The sequence below is a fragment of the Solea solea genome, chromosome 11 (assembly GCF_958295425.1).
Source record: "Solea solea chromosome 11, fSolSol10.1, whole genome shotgun sequence".
Classification (NCBI taxonomy): Eukaryota; Metazoa; Chordata; class Actinopteri; order Pleuronectiformes; family Soleidae; genus Solea; species Solea solea.
The window spans coordinates 24,628,594-24,647,858 of record NC_081144.1 but is presented as its reverse complement, the minus strand read 5'-3'; the positions used below and the strand labels follow the sequence as shown (position 1 = coordinate 24,647,858).

The 19,265-nt window shown below is 49.2% G+C and overlaps 2 protein-coding genes across 5 annotated transcripts; both read right to left on the bottom strand.

The window, feature by feature from the left end:
• Positions 1 to 247: 247 nt before the first annotated feature.
• On the bottom strand, positions 248 to 13,029 carry hcfc1b (host cell factor C1b). 3 transcript variants are annotated; one of them, XM_058642991.1, is made up of 31 exons: positions 12,225 to 13,029; positions 10,772 to 10,920; positions 10,466 to 10,626; positions 10,175 to 10,377; positions 8,844 to 8,928; positions 8,229 to 8,335; positions 7,969 to 8,148; positions 7,584 to 7,847; positions 7,365 to 7,510; positions 6,932 to 7,141; positions 6,632 to 6,853; positions 6,456 to 6,560; positions 5,721 to 5,877; positions 5,489 to 5,601; positions 5,237 to 5,363; positions 4,983 to 5,152; positions 4,793 to 4,892; positions 4,410 to 4,693; positions 4,117 to 4,254; positions 3,942 to 4,028; positions 3,787 to 3,853; positions 3,543 to 3,688; positions 2,922 to 3,089; positions 2,652 to 2,844; positions 2,425 to 2,553; positions 2,118 to 2,320; positions 1,697 to 1,804; positions 1,430 to 1,615; positions 1,027 to 1,324; positions 885 to 936; positions 248 to 782 (listed from the first exon to the last, which is right to left on the bottom strand). In XM_058642991.1, the coding sequence occupies exons 1-31, from the start codon at positions 12,397 to 12,399 to the stop codon at positions 743 to 745; spliced, it is 4,773 nt and encodes a 1,590-aa protein (XP_058498974.1). In that variant the 5' UTR covers positions 12,400 to 13,029; the 3' UTR covers positions 248 to 742. The 3 variants fall into 3 exon arrangements, with proteins under 3 accessions (XP_058498974.1, XP_058498973.1, XP_058498975.1); XM_058642990.1 differs by having other exon boundaries at positions 4,766 to 4,892; positions 12,225 to 13,026; XM_058642992.1 differs by having other exon boundaries at positions 4,766 to 4,892; positions 6,980 to 7,141; positions 12,225 to 13,023.
• Positions 13,030 to 14,159: 1,130 nt separating this feature from the next.
• On the bottom strand, positions 14,160 to 19,185 carry irak1 (interleukin-1 receptor-associated kinase 1). 2 transcript variants are annotated; one of them, XM_058644243.1, is made up of 14 exons: positions 18,866 to 19,185; positions 17,892 to 18,059; positions 17,678 to 17,821; positions 17,466 to 17,545; positions 17,203 to 17,391; positions 17,049 to 17,113; positions 16,848 to 16,959; positions 16,645 to 16,766; positions 16,349 to 16,562; positions 16,111 to 16,179; positions 15,759 to 15,846; positions 15,580 to 15,671; positions 14,858 to 15,431; positions 14,160 to 14,707 (listed from the first exon to the last, which is right to left on the bottom strand). In XM_058644243.1, exons 1-14 carry the CDS (start codon positions 18,975 to 18,977, stop codon positions 14,628 to 14,630), a joined length of 2,109 nt encoding a protein of 702 aa, XP_058500226.1. In that variant the 5' UTR covers positions 18,978 to 19,185; the 3' UTR covers positions 14,160 to 14,627. The 2 variants fall into 2 exon arrangements, with proteins under 2 accessions (XP_058500226.1, XP_058500225.1); XM_058644242.1 differs by having other exon boundaries at positions 17,466 to 17,548; positions 18,866 to 19,181.
• Between the last annotated feature and the right edge of the window lie 80 nt (positions 19,186 to 19,265).

Here is a 19,265-nt window from a genome sequence, read left to right as displayed (position 1 = left end):
TAAATAACTTGTGGAACACATGAAATGGATTGGTGGCCATCTAAAACCCACAAGCTAAAACAAGATTTTTAATCAGTTTGTCTACCATATCTAAAGAACGTTGTCATCTCACCGTCACAGATTCTCAGCAGTAGATCAGCAGCTCCCGTGATTCTCTCTGTGGACTTTGGTGTGGGAGAGTGAGCAGTTAACAAACCTCGAGAAAACAACAGCCGAGTCATGACAGGAAGTGGACTCCACTCAGGTGTAAAAATGCTCTAAAAATCTTTATTGATCCAGGGATTATTGACAAACAGGTTTAATTTTTGAATAGCTGCAGTTTTGCCCACTGACCAGTGGGGGGCGCTCTGTCTCATCAACTGAAGAAAAATCAGAAACGATTTGTGTAACGATTATATAAAAAAACCCAAAAAGGAAATTATGTACAACAGAGAAAGTTTAAACTCCACCCCCCTGACTGGGGCCCGGCCCCCCTGACAGCATAGTGACCTTTCAAATGATGTTCAAAAAAGCTACGACTCAAACAAACTCAAACTTTATTGTTCCCATTTCTCCATGAAACACTGTTGTCTCCACTCCTTGTCGTCTCCATGACAACGGTGTCACCGTCAGAATGGCCGATAATTTACAAATATGCTACAAGTCTTTTGTACTTTAGTTCGTTTCTTGCTGGACAGGAATTGGCCAGATCCACACACCCCCCATCACCATGGCAACCAGAGTCGTCAGCAGACTCAGGCTCTTATTGGTCAGTTTTGAACTTCTTTGGTCCACCAGGTTTCCTGAGAGGGAGACAGAGAGAGAGAGGATTAAAAAAACAAGTCATCGCAAAAAATAAAAAACATGCGCGCGCGTGTGTGTGTGTGTGTGTGTGTGTGTCTTACGGGTCAGAGGCTCCGCCCCTCTTCACTGCTGTTTTCGTGTCTTTACTCGTCTCTACAGGAGGAAAAACAAACAATGACTTTAGTTTCTCTCGCCTCTCTCACCCTCTAACCTTTGTGTGTGTCAAGTTTTTTTTTTCCTCACCTTGTAACCACCGCACCTGCGTGGCCGGACCATAGCCCTTCTGGTTGCGAGCTGCGATGCGGAAGATGATGGCGGGTTTGGTGGTGTGGTCAATGTGTGCTTTGGCGAGGCTGGAGGCCTGGACCAGGCAGGACGGGCTCGCGCCGCAGTAGACCCTCATGAACGCCAGCTGGGCGGGGCCAGAGCCTGAAGAGGCGGCCGCCTGACTGGACTGGATGGCGAGGTAAACCGAGTATTCCACGATCCGGCCTGACGTGACGGCCGGAGGCTCCCAGGTGAGCTGAGCACCATCCAGGTTCTACACACACACACACACACACACACACACACAAACAGGTCACATTACTGAACTCCATTTCCCATGATCCTCCTCTTCACTGACTCACGACAGGAAGTGGGTCACCTTGCTGATCTTGATGGCACAGGGCGCTCCAGGGAAACCGGGCAGACACGTTTTAAACGCCGACACCTCGGAGAAGGCGCCGCGGCCGCAGATGTTGATCCCTGCAACACGGAACTTGTAGGCGGTCCCTGGCTGAAGCTCCACCTTCTTCATCTGACTGTAGTCAGGTGGCACACCTGAGTCGTCCTGCGGGTCAAAGGTCGTCAATAACAGCCGATCAATCACCATCTCACCGATGAAGATGACGTTAAAGTGAGACAAACTTACGTCTGCCACGTTGTCGTCGTACGGGACATAGAAGTGAGAGACGACCATGTTAGTGACCTTTACGATCCCGACGTCGTACCAACGACTGTCCCCGCCCGACGTCTTCACCTGGACACACACACACACACTGTTAGCATAATGTCTGTGTGTTGTTAGCATGATGTCTGTTTGTTATCAGTGTATTGTTAGCATGATGTCTGTGTGTTAGCACGCTCTTAGAATGATGTCTGTTATCAGTGTGTTGTTAGCATGATGTCTGTGTTTTAGCATGCTGTCTGTGCATTATCAGTGTGTTGTTAGCATGATGTCTGTGTGTTAGCACGCTCTTAGAATGATGTCTGTTATCAGTGTGTTGTTAGCATGATGTCTGTGTGTTGTTAGCATGCTGTCTGTGTGTTGTTAGCATGTTGCTACATCTCACCCCTGTAGTTGCTGCAATGCCATTGGACGTCTCTGTCTTGACAGGGGCAGCTGCAATCTTAACTGGTCCTGCTGTCAGAGGAGGGGCGGGGCTGAACGTGCTGGCCAATCGCGCGACAGCACTGGTGACGGCTGATGATGTCATCTCGTGGACATTTCCATCCGCTGCTGGGTCGTTGAGGCTGTCTGCGGGAGCAAGGCCCTCTGGGAAACAGAGGCGGGGTCAGAGGAGAACAGGTGTGACTGTGTGTGTGTGTGTGTGTGTGTGTGTGTGTGTGTGTGTGTGGGGTCATCAGTGTGCGACTCACCAGTGGGGACACTGCTCGGCTCTGGTTGTGCTGGTTCTGGTTCTGGATGGTTGTGGACGTCCTGCAGCTGCTGCTGCACCAGAGCAGCAAGCTCCTGCTGAGTGAGGACGATGGGGATGGACTGGTCCACTGACACAAAGACATGTGGAGACATAGTGAGGACACACTGTCCCTCTGACGTCCTGTGTGTGTGTGTGTGCGCGCGCGCGTATGTATGTGTGGGTTACCTCTGTGTGCTGTAGCCTGAAGCACTGCCTGTATTGTCGCCTGCTGAGCTGCGTCTCCCGTCACCGTGGCAACAGTCAGCTGATCTGGGGTCAGTCCCGTCACCATCAGGGTCGTCGCTCCAGAGACAACGTCACCTTCGTCACCGTCTGATGACATCAGCTCCTGAGGAAGACCACTGTCTGATGTCTCCATCTGAGGAGGAGGAGGCGGGGTTAACACAACCACCAGCTGATTGGTTGACTGGGTACCTGTGTGTGTGTGTGTGTTACCTGTGCTGTGGCCTCGCTGCCTTCCACCTGAACCTGTAACACTGATGCTGCTGATGACATCACAGCCTCTGACTGACTGACTGTCTGCGTAGGCTCCGCCTCCTCTGTCAACATGGCAACGGCCTCCGAGGAACCCGCCGTCTCTTCACCGACCAATGAGGAGATCGCCTACACACACACACACACACACACACACACACACACACACACACACACACACACACACACACACACACACACACACACACACACACACACACACACACACACACACACACACACACACACACACACACACACACACACCTCAATCCAGGGTCTGTGTCGTCCTGAGTGGACAGAAGTCCTGAAGTGGACAGAGGACGTGAGTCTGTCCACTGTCAGGCTGTACATAGAGTCTACAGTTCAAAGTCCTGAATCACAGTTCTTCTGACTGAAGAACTTTTTTTTTTTTCCCCCTACAGTCAAAGGTCAAATAAACTTGATTAAGGTTCTTCATTCTTCTCTTTAATCAACTGGTTTATCCTCACGTGACAGTTGCTGGTGCTAATCCCAGTTGACACACGGCCATAGATTAATAATAATAAATTATTCAGAAGCAGTGTCACGAGCAACACTCACCGGTATGGAAGGTCCAGGTGTGGGTGTGGCCTGTGTAACTGTGGTGACGGCCCTGCTCTGATTGGCTGTGGTGGTGGAAGGGGTGGAGTCAGAGGAAGAGGTGGGGTCTGAGGAGTCTCCCTGGAGATTGTCTCCACCCTGTTGAGCTGGACACACAGGACAGGAAGTGAGGAAACAGTGAATCAAATATTTCAGCAAGTTTCAGGTGAGTAAGCAGGTCTCAGGTGAGTTAGCAGGTGGTTACCTGTAGCTGTGGTCGCTGTGTTGGTGGTTCCAGTCTCGTGGGTCTCGCACGGAGGATTTGAACACACCTGAAAGCAGAAACAGAATTACGCTGTGACCACAGCTCACCTGGACGTTCGCCTGTACGCTCACACGCACGTCCACCTAGCGTCTCACCTGTCTGACTCCTCCTCCCGCTCCTGCTGTGGTCGCTGTGTTGGTGGTTCCAGTCTCGTGGGTCTCACAGGGAGGATTTGAACACACCTGAAAGCAGAAACAGAATTACGCTGTGACCACAGCTCACCTGGACGTTCGCCTGTACGCTCACACGCACGTCCACCTAGCGTCTCACCTGTCTGACTCCTCCCGCCCCTGCCGTGGTCGCGGTGTTGGTGGTTCCGGTCTCGTGAGTCTCACATGGAGGATTGGAGCAGACGTTTGACGAGGTCACGGTGACGGGTGAAAGAGCAGACTGCTGAGCTGAGCTCACCTGAGGAGAGACGACAACCTGAGGTTCACCTGGATCCTGGTCAAGTCCTTTATAAAGAGAAAAGTCTGCCCTCTGGTGGTGAGGCAAGAAGCTCACAGCTCATTATAGACCAGATCAGTGTCAGCTGACTTTACTCCGACCACATGACAGCTCACCTGCAGTTCCCGGCTCATACTGGTGGAGGCGACGGTGGCGGTGTTGGTCGTCCCCGTCTCGTGCGTCTCGCAGGGTGGGTTTGAACACACCCTGTCGCCCCCACCCATGGTTGCTGTGGCGACGGTGGTGGTGTTGGTCGTCCCCGTCTCATGAGTCTCGCAGGGTGGGTTTGAACACACCCTGTTGCCGCCACCCATGGTTGCCGTGGCTACGGTGGCGGTGTTGGTGGTGCCGGTCTCGTGCGTCTCACAGGGTGGGTTGGAGCACACGGTCGTTCCTGCAACTACATCACAGTGACATCATCAGATGAGCTGAGGGGAGGAGTCAACAGTTGCCACGGTAACACTTCCTGTACCTGTCACAGTCGCAGTGCTCGTCGTACCTCCTGGTTCCTCAGAGGTGGGCGACGCCATGAAGGAGACAGGCAGATCCTGGACCAGCGGCTGAGCCTCGGCGCCACTCGGCGTCGTGATCAGTGTCACCTGCAGGGGGCGACACACAGCGTCACTGCAGGTCTGTCACTACATGTCTGTCACTACATGTCACTGCACTCCAACGTTGACGGGCTTTACCTGCTTAGGTACAGCTGCACTAGTCGTCACCGTGGTAACCTGGTTGGCCAGCGTAGCAATGGTTGCCAGGGTGGTGATGGGCGTGGCCAGGGAGGCGCTGGAGGCAGCGATGGTGCCGCCCGCCACAGTAGTGGAAGCACTTCCTGCCACTGTGGCCAGAGTGGATACGCCTGCAGAGACACACAGAGACACGTTAGCGGGAGTCTGTCCAGTCAGACACCGTCATCACGGAGACACACCTCACCAGTGTTTACCTGAGGCTGCCTTGACGACCAGAGTGGTGATGCCGGGCTTGCTCCCTGGCGACACCAGTCGCACGCCGCTCATCGGGACGGTTCTGAGGATGGTACCTGGAGAACCTGGAGCTCCTTTCAACACCACCTGAACACACACACACACGCACCTGTGTTATCTATGTGTGTGCGTGTGAGAGTGTGTGTGTGTGTGTGTGTGTGTTTAATGTGTGCCTGTGTGCATGCGTGAGTGTGTGTGTGTGTGTTAGTTACCTGTGTGACCCCTGGCTGACCTCCTGTGGTCATCTTTGGGACAGTGGTGATGATCTTTCCCATTGTTCCTGGTGAGATCACCTTGGTAGTGAGGATGGTATATGGACTGTTCCCTGTTTGTGGGGGGGGAGGAGCTTCACTCATTCTCATCATATCAGGTGCATCTGTGTGTGTGTGTGTGTGTGTGTGTGTGTGTGTGTGTGTGTGTGTGTGTGTGTGTGTGTGTGTTTACCGGCCCCGCCCTGCAGCGCTGACATTGGGATGGTCTTGATGATGGTGGGTTTGCTGCTGGTGGATCCAGACTGTGCGGCGCTGACGAGCGTCGTCTGTTTACCGTCTGCTGACGTCACCAGCTTCAGGATGGTTCCTGCGGGGAGACCGCCCTTCGCCTGAGGACACACACAAGGTCAGAGGTCAATGACTGAATCACACACACACACACACACACACACCTGGACTTTGTTTAGCTAAAATAATTTAGTTTTAATGATTTCTTTATTTTATGGAGCAAAGAAACCAGAAAATATTCACATTTACAAACTAGTTTTAATTATTAAAAAAAAGAAACACTTAAACTGACTGTGGAATAACATTAATATTTCATAGAATGAACTGATACAATAAAGGACACTATAAACACATGAATTATACTTTAGAAGACAGGAAGCTATATGTATTGCCAGAAACCTGATTTGACTACTTCCTGTTACCACTAATGACAGTTGTGGAATGACTACAGACACTAAAAATAAGATGAGTTTGTTAGTGAACAATTGTTATGGCAAAAATTTTACATAAGTAATAGTGAAAGCCAGGTAGAAAGGAAGTGGTGATTGGTTAATTTCAGAATGCTCTGCGTCTTTTTTCTAGTAACACCAAAGATAACAAAAACCTGTCATAATTAATCACATAATAACATAATAACTTTATTTAAAGTCCCTGTACGTGTTTGGACAAAAAGTCGTACCTGGAGGAGCTGAGCGACGGCGCCACCTGCAGTCTGAGCCGTGATGGATCCCGTGTGAGTCGGTTTGTTCTGGACCACTGACATCACCTTCCCCAGGTTCCCGATCTGAAACACACACTCACGTCATCCGCTCTGTCGACGTTGACACACTGCACGTGTGAAGTGACATCACTCACCAGAGTCCCGCCCCCTCCGAGAGGGCTGTTCACAAGGGTGATGGTCTTTGTGACTCCACCCACCATCGTGGTGACCACCTGACCATGCTGGGAGACAGGCACCGCGCCTGCCTTGTGCACCGTGATCAGCTGTCGACCTGGCGTCCCGGGACTGGCGAGCATGGAGGCCCCGCCCACCTGAGCGGCTGCAGTCTTTAGCATGCGCGTGGCCGGGTTAGTAAGCTGAGAGAGAGAAATCAGCTGTTGTCATCTACAGGAAACATCGACTGTGTCACGTGACCGGCGAGCGAAGGTTCGCACGTTTACAAACTCTTTCAGTGTGCTTGTCTGAAAACACGGGGTCGTTACCATGGTAACAGGAGCGGCCACTTTAGCAGCCACCGCCTTCATGACAGCTGCTCCCGCAGGGACGCTCAGCACCGTTGTTGAGGAGGGCGGGATCTTCTGAGTGGCTGCGGCCGCCGCCGCTAACGCCGCCATGCCGCTCATCTGAGGACTGCTTCCTATTGGCTGAGAGCAGACAGGAGGGTCAAAGGTTAGTCCAACACTGGAGCTTTCAGTTACAGCCCATGATGTCATCAGGTGCCTGAACGCCTGAACCGTTGCCATGATAACTCCTTTCAACCAGTCTCATGGTCTTTGCCATGGAAACGTTTCAGGTTTCGTCACGAGTGTGGATGTGTCACACTAGGTGGTGGGCGGGGACAAAAGTGGGTGGAGCTTCGGTGCATACCGTCCCCTGTGCTGCCTGAGTGGGAACCACCATACGAACTCCCGCAGGAAGTGTCACCGCGGCCGCCGATTTGGGCATGGCCTGTCTCACGGTGATGATGGAGGCTCCGCCTACTGCTCCTGGAGCTGCCGCCACCTTGAGGACAGCTGCAGAAACACAGACAGGTGAGACACATGAAGACATAGCAGCAGACTCACATGTGCAGGTGTGGGACCTCACCTGGTGCTTTCACCGCTGAAGCCAACGGGCTTCCAGCCACAGACATGGAGGGGGAGGGAACCAGGGCGGCACCAGAGAGCGGGACAGCCTGGTCGGAGGAGGTGGGGCTCTGGGGGGCGGTGCTAGTGGCAGGCGTCGCGGGAATGTCGTACTTCTGCAGCTGCAGCAGGTAAGTGTCGGCCGTCTGAGACGGTCCCCAGCTCACCTCCAGAGAGGACGTGTTCGCACGAACCAGCTGAACACGAGACGGAGGACAGGGACGCTCTGAGGACGGAGAGACAGACAGGTGAGACTGAATCATTAGAATCGGTCGATTACAGAATGGTCCCGTACTTCCTGCATGACCGGAGCATAGTGTGTGTGTGGTTGTGTAGCTGGAGCTCACCTGACTCCAGGTACCACAGGTCCTTGCAGCACACCTGGTTGTTCCAGGCTTTCCTGTATCCGTCTCTGCCACTCCACATGTAGAGTCTGGAGTTGATGGCAACGCTGCAGTGACCTGCACGAGCCCGAGGCACGTTGTCCTCCTCACTGTCCATCAGCACCATCTCCCAACACATGGAGTCTGAGCAGAGAAACACACCCGTCAACACACCTGTGTGTGTGTGTGTGTGTGTGTGTGTGTGTGTGTGTGTGTGTACGTACTCAGGTTGAGACAGGCCAGTGTGTTGGTGCACTTCCACTCCTTCTCATGAGTGGCCACTTTAACGTCGTCCATCACTAGAGGAACCCAACCTCCAAACACATACATCCTGACAGACGGGTGGAGACAGACGCAGAGACGGGTGGAGACAGACACAGGTGAAGGATTAATGGCTGCACTGTATGAGTTGCAGAGGGCATAAAATTCCCACTCAATTTCCAGAAACCTTGCACAGGAGCTTTAGTTTGGGAATTTTAGAAATATTCCACATTGGGAAGTTTCCATGATAATGAAAGCGAATGAACTGGAGATTTGGGATCATTTAAAGAAACTGTCGTAAAAAAAGCGCACGTGAGCACACGTGAGTAAACGAGTAAAAAAACACTGTGAAAATATTTGGTATAAATTCTTGTGTGGTTACAGTAAAGTGTCCAGCAGGGGGCAGAAGACACAGCATCATATTTCAGTTAGCGAGCAAGTGGTGCAGCAGCATCATTACATTAAAAACGACAGATCAAATTAAAGTTACATAAAGATGGTTTAGTTTCACATATTCCCATTAACTCACGTTTTTTCCGTGGAAAGTTTCCACTCGACCGCAGTTTTTGTACACTTACTTGTTGTTGATGACGGTGGCAGAGTGCAGGCTGCGTGGGAGGGGGGCGGTTCCACTGAGGGCTGGTTTGGTCCAGGTCATGGAGTCTGTGATGTCATGAGAACAGCAACCAATCACAGGTCAGCACGTGTTTTCACAGCACAATGAAGTCAAGCTACCAGCGACTTTTGACTATTGAAGTGTCTCTCTGACTCCATACACTAGGTGGCGATACGCCTCCTTTCACTACAATATTACTGAGCATGTTCTGGTTGAGCACAGTTTAAGCTCTGCCCTGTGTCTCTCTACCGTCCATCAACTTCAAAATACCTGATTCTTTAAGTCTCCTCAGTTGAAAAATGCTCCATGTTTTTCTCTCTGTGTACCTGCTTCTTCTATTATTACCGGGTCAAAGGTCGGGAAATGAAACTGTGGAACAAGCGCAGAAAGTCTCGACCAGTGTGGTTTCATATTTGATTAATCTCTTGATTATTTTCTTAAGTGATCAGTGTTTGTCAAACCTGGAAATGAAGATGTTCTCAAATGTCTCGCTTTGATTCAGGTTTAATAATTTCTTTGAAAAATCAAATTTTTTTTAAAAATGACTTAAATCGTGGCAGCCCTAGTTCAGTTACAGTTCAGAACAGTAATCCGACTACCAACCCTGACCCTGTGACACATTTCAACCAGATTAAAACGTTTATATGATTTTAAAAGACCACTTTTAGTCAGACTAATGGCCCTCGCCTCGCCTCAGGATGCATCTCCACTACAAAAAAAGTACCTACTCAATGTGGGCGGAGTCATGTGGTGACTTTGTTTTATACGCGACATACAAACGAGGAACGTGTGAAGCAGTCGTTTCTATTTATTCAGCACTTCCTGCATGAGCGCAGCACAGACTCCGTATGACACAGTCACTGGACTGAAATACAGCAACAGGGTTTGTGATGCCAGTCGCGATCAGCAACAGACTCCTCTGTTTAAATATTTCCCTGGTAAATGTTGGAGATGAACACACGTTTTAAGGATCGTTTTTTAACTCATCTGGAGTTTCAGAACTGTTCAGTTTGAATTCTGTGTCGGACGTCTCTTCCTGTGACGGCGGTTTGACCAAATAGTGGCCGGCAGTCTGGCGACATCACGCACAGTACGTACTCAGCACGCCAGAGCAGGTACTGTACTTAAAAAAAAAAAGCACCTGTACCAGGTCAGTACACTAGTGAAAACACAACTTAACCATGCTGAGGGGAGGCGAGTGGGTGGAAACAGGCCATAAGACTATGATTTTCTTTTCTAACATCCCGTACGTCACCCTGACCAATCAGAGTGAGCGTGGTCAACGGGCCTCACCGATATCCAGCACCCACAGGTCTCCCAGTCTGCAGCCGCTCATCCCTCCATAGATTATCAGTCTGTTGGCGGCGCGGCCGCTCGTCACCACGGCCGTGTGACTCTCTCGTGGCGGTGGCGGCTGACCCGACGTCACCGGGATCTCCCAGCCGACCACGCTGGAGCCTGGACGCAGCTCTAGGCAGTAGAGGTCGTTCAGATACCTGTGAGAGGTCAACGGGGTCAGTCAGGGGTCGGCTGGCTGACAGGGTGTCAGTGGAGCTTCAGTGTTCCTGTCTGACATTTTCTCACCTGGGGATGTTGTTCTTGGGATCCTCGCTGTCATTGGCCAATCCTCCAAACAGGTAACAGCAGTTGCCAATCAGAGAAAAGCTGTGTCCGAGGCGTGGGCAGGGGGGCGGGCCGTTCTTCGGAGCTTTGGCCTTCAGACGTTTCCACTCCCAGCGACTCGCCTGATGGAACGAGAGACAGAGTAAACAACACGGTGCTGGACCAATCAGAGCTGCTGCTGCTGCTGCTCGACTCCACTTTTAACAATGTGATCTTCCATTCCCTGATCCTACGCTGTGCCCCGCCCTCTGCAGTGACATCACTCACCTGCAGTTCATACAGGTCGTTGCTGTATTTGCCATATTCCACCATCCCACCAAACACCAGCAGTCTCGTCCCGTCACACACAAAGCCAAACGCCGCACAGCCGGGTGGGATGTCACCGCGCACCGCAGGAATGAACCACTGGTTAGTGGCTGGAGGGGGGAGAGTAGTCAGACATGTCAATAATCCTTTTAGTCTGAGAGCTACCTTTTACATTATTAATATTGTTTTAATGTTAATAACATGTGTTTGTTTGTTAAAATGATAATATTAGTGAACATTATTTCATAACACATTTTTAAACATTATTAACATGATTTGGTTACATTGTTTTGTAACATCAAATACTTCTATACGTTTTCAGAGCAAAACATTAAATAACATTCTTTTGGGGGCTACAAATAATTGTTCATCTGCTGATTAATCGATTGTTTGGTCCATAAAAACGTTGATCAGTGTTTGTCAAACCTGGAAATGATGACGTTCTCAAATGTCTTGTTTTGTCCGCAAACCAAAATGATTCAGTTTTAATGACTTCTTTGTTTTATGGAGCAAATAAACCAGAAAATATTCACATTTAAGAAGCTTAAAAAAAACAAAACTTTTGTTTCAAACAGTTGTTTGAACAGATTGTTCAAACAACAATCAAACAGATTAATTGATTATAAAATGTGTTAAAGATGAATAAAATAATTGATGTCAGACAGATGAAGCTGCAACTAACGATTATTTTCATAATTGATTAATATGTCGATTAATTTCACAATGAATCGAAAATGAATCAAAATGATTCCGTTTGAATGATGTCTTTGTTTTATGGAGAAAATAAACCAGAAAATATTCCCATTGAAACAATCAGAAATCTTGTTTTAATAATGAAAAAATCTTCAAACTGACTAATCAATTATCAAAATAGTTGACGACTAATTTTATTATTTGATTAATCGAGTAATTGTTTCAGCTATAGACGGATGTTTTTTTATTTACAACCAGGTTAACTGTTAATCTGTTTTCATATGATTATTAATTCGATAATAATCTTGACCAGACTAGTTTTAATTGGGTTGGTTCATGTTTTCATATCATCACGGTATCATTAGGTTAATGTTTACATGTTTGAATAAACGTCCCTCAGCTTCCCTCCATGTTTTCTGCTGCAGCAGCAGCAGGGGGCGTGTCTCTTCAACGTCACCAATGTTTTCAGTAAAAACGCGCCATTTCTCTCCGTGTCGCTGCCTGAGACTTAAGCTAGCCCTGTTAGCATTAGCAGAGGCCAACCAATGCTAGCTGGCTAAACAACGGACCATAAACACACAACACACTCATTATGCTAGCCCTTAGCAATGCTAACAGCTAGCATCTGGACATCGTTAACACGGGCGAATGTTAGCACAGTTAGCATTAGCACGAGTAACAACGGCCCGTGTCCACCCTGGTACCTTGTCCGGCCCAGTACCTGTGTTATAGACGTGCAGCTCGTCCACGATGCCCTCGTTTCCTCCGCCGAATACCACCATTAGCTCCTTAATGGCCACAGCTCGGTGTCCGTGTCTGGGCCGCGGCACAGGCCCGGTCCAGCCCACGATGCGCTTCCAGCGGGGCTGCAGCACCACAGCGGGGTCGGAAGCCATTATGTATCTGTCTCGGTCCTCTGTGACGGGGAAATACGTGTCTCCAGTCCAAGTTTCTGAAAGTTTTAAATCGTCTCCTGCTCGGTGCCAGCGCGGGTTAGCATTAGCCTGATAACTAGCTCAGTGGCTAACTAGCCAGCGTTTTGTGCGGGCAGAGCCCGGCGTCTGTCCAGGAATCGGTAACGTTAACCAGACACTGAAGAATCGCTCTTCGATGCAGTCACAGACTGGACACAATGATCCGGTGCGGAACCAGCCAGCGGCTCAGAAACGGAGCGCGGTGCTGTTAGCTGTTAGCCTGCAGACTGAAGCGGACAGTCCGCCATTTTACCCGGTGAACACTGTGGGGAGTCGGTATAAAGCCGCCGATAGCTGCTCCGGCAAACGCGAACTAGGGCAAACGCTAACGTAGATCCAGTGCCGACTGCGAGGCCGAACTGCTGCTCCATGCGCCAGAGACACGGAGCGGCGCGGAGGCTGAGATCCACTGTTAAAGATGCAGAGCACAGCGGCTGAGCGCCGGGACGGGAACCGCCATCTTGCTGCTAACAACAACCACAGATAGGGTATCTAGCGGTAGTTAGCTAACTGCTAACGAGCCTGTTACCACAGCAACGGAGCGTCACCGTGTTTATACTGAATGAACCGGGAGAACCGTCCCGTTAGTTGAAGTTTACTGTTATTAACTCATTTAGTACATTTACACGAACATAACATATAATACATGTTATATACTCATGCATATTTGATATAACAAAATAAACCAATTGACGACTTACTGAATATGTGTTCTTATTTATTTTTAAAACCCCAAAACATAATAGCATGATATTAGGTAAATTGGTCACTCTAAATTGACCATAGGTGTGAGTGTCAGAGTGAATGGTTGTTTGTCTCTGTGTGGCCCCGCGATGGACTGGCGAACTGTCCAGGGTGTGACCCCACCAATGTATGTCAGCTGAGATTGGCACAGCTCCCCCGCTACCCTCATATAACATAACAACCATTAACTTTATGATTATTCTCGATGCTACAAGTAACCCTAGGTCCATGGTTCTAAAGCTGTGGTACAGTGATACACAAACATTCCTCTGGTGGTACTTGGAGGAAAATCAGAAATACTGTTCTGTGTATACCAGGGTTTGTGATCAGAGTGGAGCTGAGGAATATGAAACAAAGAACAAAATAATAATAATTAGTCACCTTATCTCTTGCTCCATCTTAAGGTCACTTCACTGTACCAGTGTGTGCAGTTTATGAGGATGAGAAAATACTTCTGCCTCCTGTGAAGTCTTTGATGCTTTTTTCCTGTTCAAAACTTTGAATAAAACATGTACCGGTAGCACAGTGAACTTAAACTCTGTTCTTATTCATCCATCTATCATCTGCAGCTTTATCCTCCAAATGAGGCTCGCAGGGGGAGCTGTGCCAATCTCAGCTGACATCGGGCGATAGGCGGCGTCACACCAGTCATCACAGGGCTCTGTTCTTATGATATATTTTAAAACTTTTATTGATTCTTATTTAAATTTTTTTACTGTATGTTTTATTCCTACTATTTAATTTTTTTTTTTTTTATGTAAAGAACTTTGGGTGTCTTGTAGGGGGGTTTTCTGGGGGTTATGGTGCATGAAGGGTGTTCTCTCTCCCCCGCGAGTTTTCCTTGCTGCTGCTCCATTGCTGTTATTATTAACACGTGTTTTATGTTTATTTATGAAGGATATTCAGCTGCAACATGAAACACCAACAATAAATGATATATTTTACATACTGTTCCTTTAATAAAAGAGCTAGATTAGTGCTCAGACTCCATAAAAAAATTACAACAACAATAATAATAATAATGATATTGACTTTGGCAGAGAAAGGTTTACAGACATGAAGCAGTGATTGTTCATGTAAACAAACAAACATGATAAACATTTGTATCAAATCTATAAAGGTCATAGTAATAAGATGATTTAAAGTGAAAATATTGGACATTTCAGAAGTTATTTGGCTTCTTTTAGAGACTTTACAGAGAATAAATAGAAGTGAGCTGATCGATCATTGATCAATCCGATTAGTGTGGATTGATCAGGCCAGTGTGTGACGACAGTCTCAGGGATCGTCCACGTCGATGACGACTCGTACCTTCGGGTAAAGTCGTTTGAGGCACGCGTGAAAAGTCAAGCATTAACGGAAACCACAGCACCACCTGCAGGTGGAAAACACCTGTCTGCGCTCCGTCAGGTGTGTTCAGCCGGAAGATAATCCAGCTCGTCGCTCTCCTCTGGTCCCCTGGAATCCTGCGACCTGTGGCCTCCATCTGTCACATGATCAAAACACCAGCATGTGAGACATTACAATGACACAAGGACAGACAGGACACAAACACACCTGGAGACAATAAGACAAGCTGTGATGTCATGTGACACAGAGAAACAGGATAAAGCAGAAGGTCAGAGGTCATACGTACAGGGGTCATCAGACGGCAGCAGCTCCACAGTCCGGATTCTTCCGTCCTTGTCCAGAACCTTCGTCGTCTCCAGGAGACGCTGCTGCTTACTGGGACTGATGTGAACTGATGATGATGATGATGATGACTGCAAGGACCCTGCAGGAGACAGGCTTTCACGGACTGTGTGCAGTCCTGCTGTAGCCCCGCCCCCTGGTCTTAGGGGGTCGTACTGGTCCTCAACAGGGACAGAAGACTGACTGGACTGTTGTGGACACTGATACTGGTCTCTGGTGGATAGGGAGACCGACCTGGAACTGGTTCCGTTTGACCTGCAGTGGGAGTGAAGGTCATACTGAGAGAATCCGCGACTCTCATCAGTTTCACATGGACCGATGAACGAAGAGGAGGAGGAGGAGTGGAGGGGGTGAGGGACAGCCGGGAGGTCCATGTCCTTAAGTGGTCCCAGTTTAGACAGCCGACTGGAAAGAGAGTCCATACTAGATTCGAAGGCAGGGCTGGGTGGACGGGCCACAGGCTGGGGGGATCTGGTCCCGCCCACCATGTTGTGGATCTCCTTTAGTTTTTTAAACACCTGAGAAGAAAATAAGAGCAACTTTGAAGAACATCTCACACCTTCAGCTCACCTGACACTAACTCCTTCACTTAACTGATCTTAAACTGAAGTTCATCTAATCTGTATGATACTGAAGTGAAGTGATTTTGTGGCTGATCCTTCAGACCTCACTCATCGAAGGTCTCTTCTTCCTCCTGTCTAAACATCTGCAGGCCAGAGTCGCCACGTCCATCCAGCCAACTGGATCTGCAGCGCCCCCTGTAGACACAGCAGACAACACGTGGAGAATGTGGAGGTCAGACCTGAACACGGAGGTCTGTGCTGAACCTCATCAGAAACACTGACCTGTTATCAGCCGGTGATCCAGCTGTTTCCTCCAGGCTGCTGCACAAGAACCAGATGGACCTGCTGTAACCTCCTTCACCAGGTCCTTCTACGCACCCCCGACCAGAACCAGGACCAGAAGCAGAATGACATGAAGTTAAATGTTGGCAAAGAAACTTTTAATATGCTTAGGCCCTGGTCCACCTCTTCAGAAGGATTCACACCAGTTTGATACTGTTTCATACAATTTCACACTATTGTAAACCAATTTCACACAGTTCCACACCGGTTTACACCAGTTTCACACAAATTTCAAACTGTTTCACACCAGTTTTTGTTTTAACCAGACACTAGTTAAAAACTGTGTCCTCACCAGGTATCTGTCTCCTGTCTTCACATCTCTGTCTAGAGCTCGACGACCGGTCAGCACCTCCAACAACACCTGACACACACACAAAACAACACATCAATATTCTGAAGATGTTCTTCTGTGCAATATAATTTACATTTCTCTGTGTTTAAGTTTAGTTTGAATTTGACTTCTCAGTCATGTGACTGCTGACGACAGTAAACCCACATTACACTTCCCATCAGCCCCTGCTGCATCTCACCACTCCGAAGCTGTAGACGTCCACGGCAGGTCCCAGCTCTCCGTCCCTCACGTACTCGTCCGGCAGATACGCTAACGTCCCTCTGATCGTCTCTGTTTTACCCACTGACGCCGTCTGTGCCGCCGTGTGTCTTGACGTGCGGGCACATGCAAAACGAGCCAGACCGAAGTCAGCCAGCTTCGCCACCAGGTGGCGGTCCAACAGGATGTTTGAACTGAGGAGACAGGGAGACAGACAGACCTATGACATCATTGTGTCCACAGTCGAGGTGAAACACAGTGTGACCTCACACTGACCTCTTGACGTCTCCGTGGATGAGCGACGTGTTTCTGTCAGGAGGCGAGTGAAGGAACGACAACGCTGACGCGACACCTTCAATGATACTGAGTCTGTGAGACCAGGAGAGGGCGCTACACTCCTACACACACACACACACACAAATAAATGAGTATCCCAACATTTATCAGGTCTGGTGACACTGAGTGTGTGTGTGAGTTACTGTGTGCAGCTGCTCCTCCAGTGATCTCTTCTCCATGTAGCTGTAGATCAAACACACTGATCCTCCTCCTTCACTGACGCCCAGAAGATCAACGATGTTTGGATGTCGGAACCTGAACGCACCACAGACAGAACTCTGTCGAGAGAACTTGTCCAGGGACTTTTATTTTGAAAAGTTTGATCAGATGAAGATGTCACTTACTTGGACAGTTTGTCCACTTCAGTGTGAAATGTCTCCTTCAGCAGAGTCCAGCCCAACACACAGTCCTACAACAACAAACCAGCATCATCAACAACCACAGCTGTTTCCTGTGACTCAGCATTATTTAAACTCATCTGTGTTGTGATTGGCCGACCTGTTTCAGTCTCTTGACGGCACAGTCCGTGTCTCTAATGGTCGCTCTGTAAACCACGCCAAACCCCCCCTCCCCCACCTGCAGGGAAGGGGAGAACCCATTTGTCCCAGCATGCACCTCTTCATACGACCAGCACATCACCCTGTCACCACCTCCACTGCCTTCACATGACTTCAGCAGGACAACACTCTGAGGAACAATCACAAGATGGTTTTATTATTACAACACAACTGTGTGTGTGTGTGTGTGTGTGTGCGCCTTACCTGAGGGTGTGGGTGGGGCTTAGACAGCAGGTTGGAGGGGGGCGGGGCAGGTCCAGGCAGCAGTCCTCCTCCTCCTTCATCTTCTGAAGAGAATAGAGCAGCAGTTCACAGAGCAGCCAACAGGTGGCAGTTTAATTAAAGTGTCACTGTGTGAAATCACAGCTGACTTCCGGACAGATGACATCATCACAGTTGTGTAGATCTTGCTGTACCTGTTGTGCTCTGTGCGCAGGTGCTTAATGTGGGTGTGGTTTTGAAAGATTCAGGGCGGGCAGAGGTGGGAGGCTGATTAGGAGCAGGGCGCGGGGCCAGAGGTGGGGCAGTAGGAGGCGAGGATACTGACGTCAGACTGGACACTGCAGACAGAAGCAGGATGTCAGGGATCAGTGGTCAACAAAGGTCAGGGGTCATCAGAGGTAAACTCACAGCTCAAGATGATGTCACGGGGGCGGAGCAGCTGCAGACGCTCCAACAGGTCAATCAACTCCCCGACTCTACCGTTCCTATTCCCCCATTGGTTCATCACCCAGTCGGTCCGCCTCTCCTGCTTCTCAGCCAATCGTACGCTGGTTTGATCCCCGAGGACTTCTGCCGCTACGAGGGACAGAGACAGAGAGATTGATGTCTCTTTTCCATGATACAGTTCTAGCTCCTCAGTTTAGTATCATTCACATTGTTTTCCATGACTTCATAGCTCCTCCTCAACATGGGCGGAGTCATCGTACACGCGTGAAACTGTGGTGACGTGGTTTTCTACACGACACAAACACAGACTAGTACTTGTGGCCGGCAGTCTGTTGACGTCACAGTTTAGTATCGGCTCAGCTGAACCTCTCAGGGCAGGTACTAAAACAAACACCAGGTAGGGGTGGGACGATACCACTTATTGTGTCCAATACCAATATCAGTCCGATACAGTCATTTTAGACCATTTATGAACATATGAAGCTGTTAACAACATATTTGTGCGGAGTCATTTCAAAGACATCTCCAACCGTGTCACAAATATTGTGTTCCCAAAAAAGAAATAAACAGCTGAAACATGACTAATTTTCTATCTGTCCGATATCTGAATCAGTGATTTTGAGTATTGGACCGATACAGATACTGACCCCCATCCCTACTAGCAGGTAGATCCAATGAACCAGTGGATCAGTAGTTCCTCTGTAACATTACACAGAAGTAAATGCAATACTAACTGTTTCCTAGCCAGAGCAGGTACTATACCTAAACCCGAGGAGAGCCGAGCCGAGTCGAGCTAGGACTGTATAGTGGAACAGCAGTACTCTACTCCCGGTGGCGCCGCCTGCCGCTAGTACAGACAGAATAACAACTAGACACGCCCTCTCGTCCACATCCATGCTAACCGCTAGCCCAGTCAGGTCCAGGTTCTGACTCACCGAAGCGGGTCCAGTCCAGGTCTGACAGTCCGTCCATGACCCGGCAAAACTCCCAGTGAACAGGGGAGGGCAGCGAGAAGAGGAAGACTGTCCTCAGGTCTGTCCCCGACATCTTACACTGACGAGCTAACGGCTAACAGCAGTCGTCTGTCAGTGTGTTTGTCAGAGTGTGTGTATGCGTGTGTGTGTGAACACCGGGACCCGGGTTCAGTCCGTCTCATTAGGGCCCGGAACAAACCGTTCACAACTTCACACACGTCGCTTGTGGATTTGTTCTACGTCACATGGCCACGGGATCAACTACATCCACCGATCTTTTCCGGTGACCTTTCCTCCAAAATAAAAGTCTGTAGCAGTAAACGTCCATGACATGACGCTCAGATAATCCGTTAATGTCAAT

Bases quoted from the DNA above. Each gene is read 5' to 3' on its own strand.
- hcfc1b (XM_058642990.1), bottom strand. From the start codon at position 12,399: ATGGCTTCCGACCCCGCTGTGGTGCTGCAGCCCCGCTGGAAGCGCATC. The intron at 7,511-7,583 runs GTGAGGTCCCAC...GTGTTTCTGCAG, and splicing joins TTCAGCGGTGAAAGCACCAG to CTGTCCTCAAGGTGGCGGCA. The intron at 4,694-4,765 runs GTACAGGAAGTG...ACTGTGATGTAG, and splicing joins GAGCACTGCGACTGTGACAG to TTGCAGGAACGACCGTGTGC.
- irak1 (XM_058644242.1), bottom strand. From the start codon at position 18,977: ATGTCGGGGACAGACCTGAGGACAGTCTTCCTCTTCTCGCTGCCCTCC. The intron at 15,432-15,579 runs GTCTGAAGGATC...TTTTCTTCTCAG, and splicing joins AGAGACCTTCGATGAGTGAG to GTGTTTAAAAAACTAAAGGA. The intron at 14,708-14,857 runs GTACGTATGACC...ATCATGTGACAG, and splicing joins GCTGCCGTCTGATGACCCCT to ATGGAGGCCACAGGTCGCAG.